Source organism: Vitis riparia, chromosome 2 (assembly GCF_004353265.1).
Source record: "Vitis riparia cultivar Riparia Gloire de Montpellier isolate 1030 chromosome 2, EGFV_Vit.rip_1.0, whole genome shotgun sequence".
Lineage (NCBI taxonomy): Eukaryota > Viridiplantae > Streptophyta > Magnoliopsida > Vitales > Vitaceae > Vitis > Vitis riparia.
Genome location: NC_048432.1, coordinates 19517695 through 19530926, shown reverse-complemented (window position 1 = coordinate 19530926; position 13232 = coordinate 19517695). Strand labels below are relative to the sequence as shown.

At 37.4% G+C, this 13232-nt stretch overlaps 2 protein-coding genes across 3 annotated transcripts; one reads left to right on the top strand and one right to left on the bottom strand.

Moving 5' to 3' along the window:
* Positions 1-3345: 3345 nt before the first annotated feature.
* On the bottom strand, positions 3346-5385 carry LOC117933578. 2 transcript variants are annotated; one of them, XM_034855010.1, is made up of 4 exons: positions 4503-5385; positions 4179-4310; positions 3965-4093; positions 3346-3724 (listed from the first exon to the last, which is right to left on the bottom strand). In XM_034855010.1, exons 1-4 carry the CDS (start codon positions 5115-5117, stop codon positions 3620-3622), a joined length of 981 nt encoding a protein of 326 aa, XP_034710901.1. In that variant the 5' UTR covers positions 5118-5385; the 3' UTR covers positions 3346-3619. The 2 variants fall into 2 exon arrangements, with proteins under 2 accessions (XP_034710901.1, XP_034710909.1); XM_034855018.1 differs by having other exon boundaries at positions 4527-5385.
* Positions 5386-5598: 213 nt separating this feature from the next.
* On the top strand, positions 5599-11491 carry LOC117933592. Its single transcript, XM_034855028.1, has 8 exons — positions 5599-5845; positions 6006-6027; positions 9096-9152; positions 9240-9321; positions 10440-10535; positions 10620-10744; positions 10838-10856; positions 10958-11491. Exons 1-8 carry the CDS (start codon positions 5746-5748, stop codon positions 11165-11167), a joined length of 711 nt encoding a protein of 236 aa, XP_034710919.1. The 5' UTR covers positions 5599-5745; the 3' UTR covers positions 11168-11491.
* The last annotated feature ends 1741 nt before the right edge of the window (positions 11492-13232 follow it).

Genomic DNA, 13232 nt, shown 5'->3' with positions numbered 1-13232 from the left:
CAAACACAAGCCATCAGTGGCCTCAAGAAAAAAAATGAACAATGCCCAGAAGCAATCCAACTCAACCTGTACCACGATCAGTTTTCTGAAATGAATTTGGAATGGTTTTAAGACCAAGTTCCTATTTTCAGGGTAAAGCAATATTGTTAATGTCTTGGTTAACTGATTCTAACTCTCAGTTCCTGCTAGGTGTTAAATGACAACTAACGCGAATTCTGAATGCTTGTGAGGGTTCCTTTTCCTGATTTTCTTTTCGTAAAGATTCTGTTTCCTTTTATCAAAAGTTTCATCATTGATGGGCATTTGGATTCTCCCTGTCAACTGTAGACAATATTACAAAAAAAATAAGCCGGTCCACTAGATAATCATATTCCATTCGTGCACACCTAAGCTTATAATATGAATTTCTGCATATTATTGCAAGACAAGTCATAGGAGCCCTTTTCTTGGACTGGACAAAAGGACAACACAATTCTCTCTACTTTCCGATCACTCATTTCCATCTCATAGTCTTCTTGCCCTGATAAAAGCTAGGGCATCTTAGAATAACAAGCTTATGGGCTAATCATCTCATAATCTATAGCAGTGCAGTGATAGGGTATTGAAGTAGAGTTTTTAAGAACTAATGCTTCTTAGATTGTGCTTAGTCAAAAGTGAGTCTCTGGAATCATTGTTAGTTGGGTGCATGCTGTTGATCCAATTTAATAAGCATTCTTTTGCTTTCTGCTCCCTCCATTAAGTCAGTTCCCCATCTCTTTCCATCTCTCACTTCACACACGCACACGCATACATTTGATTATCACAACAGAAAAGATTGTTTCCAGCAATCTACCAACCATGAATGATCGAATTTGTGGCCAGGAAAAGCCTATAGGGGCCTTGGATCAACGATATGTCTTTGTCTCTACTTTTGTGGCTTATTTGGATGCATGCACATGGTGTTTCTATGTGGTTTCACTGATAGCATAGGCTGCAGTACATCTAAACATGGAAGCTAGTCTTTCAGGGGGTCCCATCAGTAAAAAATCTTGATATCTTTCTGTAAAAGGAAGCTGGTCAAATGATATATAAAAATGGTTAGTTGAAGATGCTAAGAATTTGATGAGGGTTATGACCTGAGAATTTATTAGTGAGATACAAGCTTTACAATCAAAGCATCTCTTTCTATTGCCTAATATAATAAACCATTCCACCATCACTTGCTTGCCCAGACTCAACAAAGGAAATGCTGGAATGGTCCCAAAAACTATCCTATTGTGTTCTAAATCTTCAAGGTGTTAGCCAGTTTAATAAGATTCGAGATCCGACAGTGTGAATATTAAGCTTGTTTCCTTTTGTGGACAATGCCTGTAAACTGGGTCGGTTCTTTCCCTTGGATTTCAAATCATATTTGGCTACAATATAACGTATAGGTTTGCTTTCGGTATAAAACAAGATGCTCATCAACAACACTTTGATTTTAAAGTTCTTATCATACTAACTGGGGAAAAAGATATTCCCCTTGTTGGCAAGATGGGGTTTGTGTCATTCACACTTCTTCAACACCTGTTGCTTCTTCACAAGTTTTATCATTGGGGCTAAAGACTTGACCAAACCAGAAAATGATTGAAGCAGAATTGGGTATTGGCTATCCTCTAGCCTTGGAAATTCCTTGACTGGTCTTGATTCGATACATAACACCAACCTCCAACCCCCACACCTATATAAAAAACTGATAAAAAATCTTCTAATGGAAAACCAAGGTCCCACTCTCTTCCTTTGTTGTCTTAAAGATATGGAAAACAATTAATTCTTTTCTGCCTTTATGATTTCCCCAAATTTGGTCGTGCCCAAGAAAACCTTATAGAGCTTCTTACAGTTAAACAACAAATTGAACATGATTATATGTACTGGACCCCACCAGAGCATCTCCATAGTGCAGCATCATGCGTTATGGTTGCCAAGCGTCGTGCTTTCTTTCAACTTAATCGATTACAACAATGACTATGAGAAGAAAAAGTGTAACTTCACTAGTGTTGGGCTCAGGTGCATTGTGTTTGTGGAAAACCTGATTCATATGTTTGTTAGGTGCTTCATGTTCGTGCAAAACTTGATTCACCGAGCAGCTACTGAAGTTGTTTCTAAGGGAAACCAGAAAAAAAAACATCCTGCAGATTAAAACAAACAAGCCTCAACTTCCTCTTTTTGAGGCCCTAAGCAGTAAGGACTTCAAATGCGGCCTGATTTGTCTCTTTCATACACCTATGAGATGTCCCTTTTAGCAAAAGAAGCTGTAACTTCATCAGAGTATTCTGTTTATCTCCAAAGAGACTTTTATACCCATAAGAATCTTGGTGGGACATTACTATATTTTTTTAACATTGTTGGCAGACAATGGCTTCACTAGGGCCTCTCTGGGAAGGCCCTTCCTGAAATGAGAGAAGTCTGGCCTTGTCTAAGAGAATTTAACATATCGGCAACTACCATGTCTGTAGGACATGGTCTTGAACTCCAACATGCATACTTAGTCTAATAAATTAGACTCCTGCATCCCAATTTGTAAAAAACATTAAAGAACTAGATGTTTAATTCTCAAGGACATCCATTACCATCCTGTTATCTAAAGATTTGGAAGCAGCCCTTGAACATAGCTACCTTATTTGTCAAATACATCCAGTCATTTGATGATTTCTGAGCTGCCCTTCAACATGACCTTCCCTAATCTTAGGTACTTCATGTACCAGCAAATTTCATACTTCCAGCTTTTCAAAAATAAAATAACTCGGTTGAGTTAAACTAAAGAAGAATTACATTTTCAAAGAGAGTATATGGAAGATACAAGTTGAATGTTTTTGTCGTGTCTTGATAGGCGACAGTGCCAATACAAGAGTGAACTAAGGATTAACGCATAGTACAGATATGGTAATTAGAATCGCCGTACACAAACAAAGGTTCACGATAGACCTTATACAGACTGCACACGCCAAGCAATTTTGTCGCATATAGCTTGAAGCGAGACCTAAGCAAATGCTAGATGCATCAGTGATCTTACATCCTACAACTAGCTGGTTACACATAAATGGTGTACAACATTTTTGTTGCGTGCCAATTTGCAACCAATAACAATGCAGTACACAGTAACGAGAACCAACCAGAAACTACCAGCTAATGAACAACACTGAGCAACTAAAGATAACCAGATTAACGCTTCCCATAATTATCAGGCAACAGGAGCTACTGTGAACCTTGTTCTTACTACCATATGCAAATAACATAATCTTAGTCACTTCAATGGAATTAGGCCAATTAGTATGTTGGTAATTTTTTCTGTGGAGCTCCATTGATATAACCACATGATATGCCAGATGAGGTAAAAGATTTATATCATAACAAAGTCATAATTGATTGTATCATTTACAAACTAGAGAATGAAAAGTGAGCCAAAAAGAAAAGAAAAAGACAAGAGCGCAACTACATTTGCCTGAAACATTTGGAAAAGGCTTCTATCTAATGGAGACAACTACTATGTACCCATATGTTGGTGGTTTATTCAAGTACCTCTCTACTGAATAAGAGGATTGTGTGGGCTCATTTTTCGGATCTATACATCCCAAGAAAGCTCCTCCTGAAAAGGCTTGGACTACCCAAAGCCATAGTACTGAAATGGGGTGGAGCCATAGCTGTTGTACAAGGGTCCTCCTCGCACTGCTCGTCCACCATATCCTCCTTCATGGAAGTCATGAGCCTGCACATACAAATCCAAACCTCATTACTGAGTCATAAATTAAATTTTCTGTGTCTCTTGTCCTGTTTCTCAGGTCGGTTGGTGCTCATGTAAGCAGGGAACAACTCCTATTAATTGACTATCAACATTTCACTTGTATAAGCACCAACTTTTATTCATATATTGAGCGAGAAAGTCAATGTTGATGCTTTCCAAGGTAACAAAAGTGCTTTCAATTTCAAGAGTAAAATTGAGAATTACCCATGGCTGTTGCTCGTATTCGTAGGCATTGAAACATTCAGCCTTGGGAGTTTCTTCAATTTCATCATTGCGTGCAAACCTGCCACGTACTCGAGGGCGACTGTCTGCTAGTGTTTTTCGACATGCATACTAACGATCACATTTTCAGATTAGTGATAGAGTGATGGAGAGCATGAATTTGATTGATTGAATGAATTGTGATCAAGAAAGTTACCTTGATTGTCTTGTTGAAATTCCTCTGTGTGCGCTTGGCTCTGTACTTGTCAATCCTCTCCTTCCTCTCTTCAGCACTGTAACGCCCCACCCTGAAGCTGGCCGCATCCGGTGAGAATTGCCTGTGGTTGGTCTGTGTGGGAGACAGTGAAATTTTATATGATATTGGAGTTTTTATTTATTTTAAGACTTCATTTTCTCGGAAAAATGAGAGAAAAGGAAAATGTGTGAGAAACGGTGTTTTCATTAATTTATTTTTCTATTTCTGTCATATTCCTGAGAGTAAAAAAGGTGGGAGGAAAGGTAAAACAGATAAGAAACGAACTTGTAAGTCTCCAGCGCTACAAACCCGTCTCATGTGGCCGTTGAAAAAGAGGTTTTCCGGCGAGCGGATGATTGGATTCTGGAAATTGGGAGACCCCGGCGGAGCATTGAAGCCAGGCTGAAACAAAAACCCACGTCTCCCGTCGAACGAGTGGCTGCTAAAGCTCCTCTGCATCATCCTCGCTGCACTCTCATCACCGCCATAGCTGTGAGCGCCGAAAACAGGATTGTAAAAACACTCCTCCAAACTCACCCCACGTTGCTCTGGTTTCACAGCATCCAAACCAGAAAGCCCCACAAACCCGCTCGCCAAACCCGTCCCATTCTCCACCACCGCCAAATGGGTGCTCCGGCGAAGCGAGAGGCTCTCCATTTCCCGACTAGGCGGCGACGAATGCAGCATCGGAACAGACGGAACAGCCTGCTCCACCACCTGGGCCTCAGCCTCAACCTCAACCTCATCCTCTGGCTTCTCCTTCACTGGGTCATCCTGAATTGCTTGGAGGAAGTCGAGAGGCGAGTCGGAGAAGGGAGAGAAGGCGTCGGACAGGAACTGGAGGTCGACGTCGATATCAGATGAAACGACATCGTCGATTAGGAAGAGATCAGAAGCCATTGGAGTTCAATTCTTAACGGAAAAAGATAAGAAAACACTAGACAGAGCAGGAGAAGCTTGTCAATACATATATATTTCTTCCTCTGCTTCCTGTATTTGCATGCTTCAATTCAATATGGTTACGAAACAGACACAGGTAAGCAAATGAGGACACTTGGGTTCGTGGTTTATTCAATCACTCCTCAAATGGACTCTTTCTCAGTACAAACAAAAGCCATTTTCCATTTTCTCTTTTCTCGGTTTTCTTTCTCTCTCTTCAAGAGAGAGCGAGAGACCCACGACCACGAGTGAGCAGACCAGTCCACTTCTGCTGAGATACATCATATATGGCGAGCATGGCAACTTTTCAGTGGGGCCCTCTACTTCACTTATTTCCAAAGTGGCATAAGAGTTTCGTGTTTTTTACTTTTTCCAGCCCCGTTGACCGCATTACTTTTTCACTCTTGCCCTGCCTTCTCGGCCACTTTTCAAAAACATTAAAATTCTCTCCGTGTTCCCCTTCTTCAAAAGTCCAAAAGTCTTCTCATTTCTGAGGTCGTCGGGGATATCGAAATCTAGGGCTTTTTATTGGGGTAATTGTAATTGTGAGGTGAGGTGAGGAGAGGAGAGAAGCAGGAATCCTACGAACATGGCGTCGCAGGAGTATTTGGACAAGATGCAGGGGCGCCAGAATTTTCGGAATCTCTGGCACACCGATCTCATGGGCACAATTCAAGCCGACACTCGTTGTAAGCTCTTGCTCCGTGTCTCTAATTATAGGTTCATTCTCTGATTGTTTTTTTTTTTTCTCTTTTTTCTTTTTGGGTTTTTGTTCTTTTTGTCTATCTACTCAACTGTTCTCTGCTTTGTCTGATCGCTTGTTTGTGTTTTGTGGGTGTTTATCTGCAGATTGCTGCTTTGCCTTTTGGTGGTGAGTACTTGGATCTGTTGTGTATTTCGGGTTTTCTGTGTTTCAGATCTGATTTTGCTTTTATTTTGGTGTTCTAATTTGTCTTTCGTATCATGATTGTTGTTGTGAGGCTATGTTTTATTGCTTAGGGTGACACTCGGGATTTCTCAACTGTAGAGACTTAGAGCTAGCAATTAATGGAAGAAAGAAAACAATGATTGAGCACAGTAGGCTGAGATTTAGGTGGAAAGCCTTCTTAGAGGTGGTCAAATTGATTAATTGATTAACATTGAAGTGTGTGAGAGGTTTTCTTGGGTCTAAACTTGAGAACGAGAAAACAGACAAACACATGGTTCCCCGGTCGAGAAATGAACCTCACTTTTTTAGAACTTACATAAATCTCTGAAGCTTGCTTAGAGAAAAGTACAGGTCTGAACTACAATTGCTTTGACACAGGGAACACTTTTGAAGGTTAGAATTTTGTTTCTTATGTCTTCTTCATCAACTCAATCAACCCTAGATTAATTTCTTCTCCAGACAGAAACAATCCCAACCATTGTTGTGAGGAAACATTGTGAAATCCAATTTCTTATTATTTCTTTATTAAATAAATAAGTATGACCACCCTCTGTAATACCTTGGATCCAATAAATAAATAAATAACAATGACCACTGTCTGTAATACCTTTGACTTATGGTAGAATGGCCCCCGTTCTGAATAAATATTGTAGAACACTGTTCTGATTAGCATATGTCTTTATCTTCATCAGTTGGTTTTTGAAGGCATTTTGGCTGCAATGGGCATTGCAGAGATAGCCATGCTGGCTATCCGTCAATTCCTCATTGACTACTGTGGTTTAGTGACCAATAAATATGACTCCCTAGAACTGCAACAACAGGTATAGCAGAGAAAAGGAAAATGAGGGTGGGTTGGCTGGGTTTGGTTTTGGAACTTGAAGTTCTTAAATAAAGCACTACTGGGGATATGGTTGCAGAGGTTTGAGGTGGAAGGGAACAACCTCTAGAGATGTATAGTGGTGGATATGTTTGGGGAGGGCATAGGGGTTGGCATTCAGGAATATCTGTGAAGAAGGAAGCCATAGTTGCAGATTACAGACAGTGGTCAGAGACAGGGTACTGGAATATTAGGTTCAAAAAAAACTTCCATGACTGAACAAGAGTGAGTTCGTTCCTTCTTAGAGCATGTTTACAGAGTGAAGATTGAGGGGGATAAAGATGATCCTATTGCTTGGACAACTTCTAAAGGTGGGAATTTTAAAAGAACTTTCTTTAGGGCTCTCTAAATAAATTGAGTAGGTTTCAGATTTTCAGAAAACCAGTTTTGGGGGGACTTGGGTTCCATTAGAAGTAGCTTTCCTTTTTTGGATGGTCAACTTATTTAGAGAGGGTTGATCATTGGTAATTGAAGTTCTATTTGCAAGCTAGATGAATAGATGTTCAACTATTTATTGATACATTGTTTAGTTGCACGAGGGTCATGGTCTATGACTCTATATTGTTATAGCGTTTTTCTTTCTTTTATGTGTATGTGTGTGTTTGTTGGTTGGGTTATTCCAAGGATGATGAAGGAGGTACTATCAAGTTGGTTTGGCAGGTTCAGCAGTAGAGGTAGAAAGAAGTGGTGGAAAACCTCTCCTAGATGTTTGGGTTGATGTTCATGGAAAGCGCGGAATATGCAAATTCTTTAAGGGACTGAACTTTTGAGTTTTGGAAAAGAAAATTGAAGGAAGTGATGCTGTGTTTCTTGTCTGTGTGAATGAATGATTAGGCTATAGAGCAAAGTAGGGTTTTGTTTTGATTTTATTGATACTTTGGTCCCCAGATGAGTTATAGGCTGCTTATACTTCCTGTGTACTTGGATGTGCCCTGTTTGGTGTTTTTCTCTCTTACCTACAAAAAAGCAATAGGCGTGTGCTAGAACTTTAGGTTTCAGTGGAGAGTGCACTGTTAGTAGAACAGATATTTTCAAAGTAAAGTGATATCTTTTCAAAGTACTGTGATATCTCTTCTCACATCAGGGTGCCACTGATCGAATCTGCTGTGTAGATTGTAAAATATTGCAGTGGAGCATGGGCAAGAATTGAGTGCTCAAGGACGCAGCTTTACTTGCAAAAACTTCCGAAGTCTTGTACTTGCAAAGTTAAGAGTGGATTGGTTAAATGGGATAGAGGATACCCACATGCTGCCCCATTCACACAGACAAACAAAAAATAATGAATAAATAAGAAAGCTAGATTGTTTTCTTGTTGTTCATGCAATTTATTGTGATTTTGTCACCACATTCAGTTTTGTTTTATCAAGTATTGAAATTATTTTCATACTTCAATGTATTTCTGTTGTGTTTTCAAAATGTTTATTTTTGCTGATCAGAGCTCACTGCCATGATTAAACTTTTAATCTTGCATATAAAATGTGAATGGAAGTGTCCTTGTTATCACTGTTATGCTTATTGTTAGTGCTTTAGCCCAAATAAATGCATCGTTGGCCCAAGGATTAGTAGGCCTTCAGCTCAAATAACCTTGACAAACATTGTTAACCACTAACTAATAGCTCAAACTTTTAAGTTAATTAGTAACATAACATAGGATTAGAACCTTGTTTTGTGGGAGGCCATGAGTTCAATCCTCACTGGTGTTTATTTCCTGAGCTTATGTGCAAGCCCTAAAGGAAGGTTGTCCGGATTTAGCTTGGATAAGCTTGATATACATTGTCAACCTGCTACCTGATAGTTTAACACTCATCCATCCTGAATATCGTGCTTCTGATGAGTGTAGATCACCCAGCCAAGTTTGTAATTGAAAATTTCTTATATCTTTTATTTAACATCTTTTTTGTAGCTTTATTTTATTTTATTTCTTAAAATCTATCATTTAGTATTATCTCTCTCTCTTTCTTTCTCTCATGTGCCAGGAAAAGGGCTTCTTGACCTTTGTTCCTTGAGATTTTGGTTACTTTTTAAACTCACATGCCATAGACATGGATATGTTTTTCATCCCTACTTGTCAAAAAAAAAAAAAAGTTTTTCATCCCATTACAATAGTGTCTAATTTGCCAATTTTTCATTGCAGTGCACCATGTGTGTCATACTTGCTTCGCAAAAGAGCTCTTTATAATGATATGTCAAGGTAATAGGTGCTCTCCATTTCCCTTGGAAGTCTTGATGTCAACTGAATTGATGTCAGTGTAAATATTGTTTCCTCATGTCTGCATAGGTATGTGTGTTGTGCTGGTTATATGCCCTGTAGTGGAAGGTGTGGAGAAAGCCGATGCCCAGAATTTTGCCTTTGCACTGAGGTATGAAATTTCCTTTTTTGGTTTCCTTTGTTGTTCTCTTAAATTAACCGTATCTTATGTCTCCAGAAATTCCTTGGTTGAACATATCTGCCTATGCTGTAATTCAACTGTACTCCTTTTTTCTTCCTTTTTATTTTTGCCAAAATTATTGAGTGATAAAAAATTAATAAAAAGGAAGAAAAACTCCTGTTCTCTTATCCTCCAGAAATATTTTTATAGCATCAACATGAAGAAGGCTAGACCAAGAAATACAAGCATTATCTGATCTGCATGCCCAAGAGGCTGTACCGGGGATTGTAGAATACACAGACTCCTTTTTCTTTTGAGACCCTCTTCCACAGTGCCAATATTTTACATCTTGTATATTATTTCTGAGAAGCAGGAGGCAGATGCTATCAGAAAGCCAGAAAAAGAAAAGGGTAGAATCTTTTCTTTAAAGCTAGAATATTATGTGTGTGTGTGTGTGTGTGTGAGCGCATGCTCGTTCTCAGTGTGAGCGCATGCTCGTTCTCAGTGTGTGCTCTCTGCATCCTGCTCACTTGTTCCACTTCCTTTCAGGATTTTATTGGAATACTTTAATCATCCATCTGATTTTCTAATGGGATGACAAAAAAAGGGGGGACTGGTTTTATAAATTGAGGGAATTCACACGTTGTTGTCATTTTCTGACTCAAAATTTGGCTGCCTTCAATTACTTGTTTGCTATCTTTCATTTAGACATCAAAGATAGGCATTTTGTAATAAAACTGTAGGGGAGAATGAATGGCATTATCACAATCCATTTTTCAAATTCAGTGTGTATATTTGCTCTCAGTTGTGATGGATCAATGGCAAATTGTTCTAGTGCACTGTACATAATACCATCTTTTGTTTAGCACTACTGATTGTGAGATTCACAATTGTCTAGCTCCATCACCAGAATATAGGCTTTTTTGTTTTTGCATCATGGAGCATCTCATTTGTGAAGACAACATTATCTTGAGTTTGACGGTTAGGGATAAGAATATTTTTTATCAAGGTGTAACAAATTCATGGATTCTTTTAGTCAGTTCACTGAGGCTTTGTCAATTATCTTGATGTGGCAATTATTCCAAGCTTCTTTTCCACTTTTTGTTTAGGTTCTCCTCTGCTTTGGAAATTCGGTAGCATCAACCCGCTTTCTGTTGCAAGATGAGTTCAACATACAGACAACAAAATGTGACAATTGCATCATTGTACGTATGCTTTCTCAATGAATCAATCAAACCCAATCTATACACATTTGCATTTGGTTAATCTTGTTACCTGCTGATATGTAGGGTTTCATGTTCTGCCTCCAACAAATTGCATGCATATTTTCCATAGTGGCAATGATTGTTGGAAGTGATGAAATTCAAGAGGCTTCTCAGTTACTATCTTGTTTGGCTGATATGGTATATTGCACGTAAGGCTTTCTTTTCCTACCCTCTATTGAACTAATGGCTAAGTGAATTGTAAGACATCATTCTGATCTTACTGTTTGATTTTGTTTTTGTAGGGTTTGTGCATGTATGCAGGTAAGCAAGAGCTACAACAAACACATGCAAATGAGAAACCGTATCTAAATCTAAATATCACGTCACACTATGTTAACTGATGTTCTTGTGGAGTATTGCAGACCCAACACAAGATTGAAATGGACAAGCGAGATGGCATGTTTGGACCACAACCCATGGCCATACCCCCTGTGCAGCAGATGTCACGCATTGATCAGCCATTTCCTCCTTCAGTTGGATATCCACCTCAGCCTGCATACGGGCAGCCCTACGGTTACCCACCTCCTCAGGCTCATGGCTATCCAGCTGCCAGTTATCCTCCAAAACCCTAAATCCATCAAGGCATTACCAGAGCAGGCACATGTGTCTTCATGATCCCAAGGTGAGTGACTGGTATAATGATTGGCATTTTTATGTGTTGTAGATTTACAGACAGTTAATACCGAAAATTAAGCCCTAGAGTGTTTTCTGTCTCTGTATTTTCCTCACCGATCCCTATTGGAGCTTGAATATTTTTATTTGCAAATTCTGTTGAGACATAAAACCTGAGAGAACCGGGTTTATGATCTTATTCAGTCCCCGGGGAATTGGGAGCTTTGGGTTTTTTCCATGCTAGTAAATGAAGTATGATGTTTGTTTGCGGGTGTTCATTTTCATAAATGTTTCTCTTTTTTTGTGGTCCATATTTGCATGGAAATGGGATCCTTAATGCATATCTACGGGTAAAAGAAATCTCCAGTCAGGGAAGAGGAAAGTTGGAAGGAAAGAAAATGGAGTAGAAACTAGGGCAAAAGAGAAAAGCGAAAGAAAATAATATATATCATAGCGTAATGTGCTTTTTGCTAAGTTTCTACTGGAGAATTTTTTTCCATTTTTTTTTTATAACATTTTTCTTACTGTTTTAAGGTTTTCCCCCTACTTTTTATCTATGGTATTAATGTAAAAATAATAATTTTTTTCAGTGGAAACAGGTATATTTTCGTTTTTTTTTTTTAATTTTAAAAACAGAAAATAATAATAATTATATAAAATATGTAAAATATAAAAACTCTTAGAGACCTATGTTAAAAATATCAAGGTTTTTAAAGAATTGATTAAAAGAATTTGACTCAAAAAATTTTATAATCTTAATTTCTTTTTAAATCCTCGAAAATGATTCTTTAAAACACAATGTAAGCTTATTTATTTATTTTTTTATACGAGTTTCCATGTATATACATATGTATATTAAAAAAAAAATTAAAAAAACAGAAAAAGTATTTAGAGGAAGTATTAATTATTTTTCCCTTCCTTGGTCCTCAGTGTTAATAAATTTTTCTTGGCTGTTTGTTTTTAATTATTTTATTTTATTTTCTCTTTTACGTAAAAATGAATAATCCAAAAGCCTATATATTTTAAAATAATTTTTTACAGATCCATTTCTCTAGTATGGAATTAAAGAAAAGTGAAAATTTAAACGAGAATTCATATAGCACATCTAAAGGGTAAGTGACTCTCAGACTTTCAGATTAGGCACATCACTGTCTAAATTGAAAGAGGAATGACATCTTTGATTACTTAGAACACATTATTTTTTAGAATAAATTTGGAGACCTTGTTTTGTGAACTGTTCTTCACTTGAAAACAGTTTGTAACTCTTCTTGAAATTGGAAAAAAAATAAAATAAAATTGTTTTTTAATTTGAAAAACGTGTTTGACATATTTAATTTTCATAAACAATAGTTTTTTTAGAATTTATTTAAAAAATAACTTATTCTTTGGAATAAGTTTGAAGAGTTTGTTTGAGAAGTGTTTTTTGAATTTGAAAATATATTTGATATTTTTTTATTTATAAAAATCAGATTTTGAGAACTTATCACAAAAAATATGATATTTTCTAAAAATACATTTTATTCTCAGTTATTTTATTTTAAAATTATTTTTTAAAAATATAAAAAATAAATTGAGAACATTTCAAATTTTGAGAACTATTCTTTGAGAACTTTTTAAAAAAAAATTGTTCTTTATGGTAGAGTTTAAGCAGCATTTAAAGAAAATGAAAGACATAAGTATAAAGAAGCTTTATAAAAAAAAAATCAAAAAAAATATTTTTTATATTGAAAAATTTAAATAGAATTTATTGTGGAATATGTTGCAGCGTAAGCCCAAGGGTTGTGTGTGCATGTGTGGGATTGGTGGGGTGGGCCAAATTTAGGAAGATGTTGAAAATGGAGTAGAGCTGGTGCATCCACAAATCAGGTATTGGTCCATTAGCAGTGAGTTAAGAACGCATACCAAACCCCATCCTCATTCCTCCCTCAAATCCCTCATTTTTTTACCTTAATCCCATCTTCACCATCATGTCGGTGATGTCACAATCTTCAGAATCTAACCTGCCCATAAGTTACGTGTTGGACA

Bases quoted from the DNA above. Each gene is read 5' to 3' on its own strand.
- LOC117933578 (XM_034855010.1), bottom strand. From the start codon at position 5,117: ATGGCTTCTGATCTCTTCCTAATCGACGATGTCGTTTCATCTGATATC. The intron at 4,094-4,178 runs GTAACTTTCTTG...TGTGATCGTTAG, and splicing joins ATTTCAACAAGACAATCAAG to TATGCATGTCGAAAAACACT. The intron at 3,725-3,964 runs GTAATTCTCAAT...TTGTATGTGCAG, and splicing joins AATACGAGCAACAGCCATGG to GCTCATGACTTCCATGAAGG.
- LOC117933592 (XM_034855028.1), top strand. From the start codon at position 5,746: ATGGCGTCGCAGGAGTATTTGGACAAGATGCAGGGGCGCCAGAATTTT. The intron at 5,846-6,005 runs GTAAGCTCTTGC...GTTTATCTGCAG, and splicing joins AATTCAAGCCGACACTCGTT to ATTGCTGCTTTGCCTTTTGG. The intron at 6,028-9,095 runs GTGAGTACTTGG...TTTTCATTGCAG, and splicing joins TGCTGCTTTGCCTTTTGGTG to TGCACCATGTGTGTCATACT.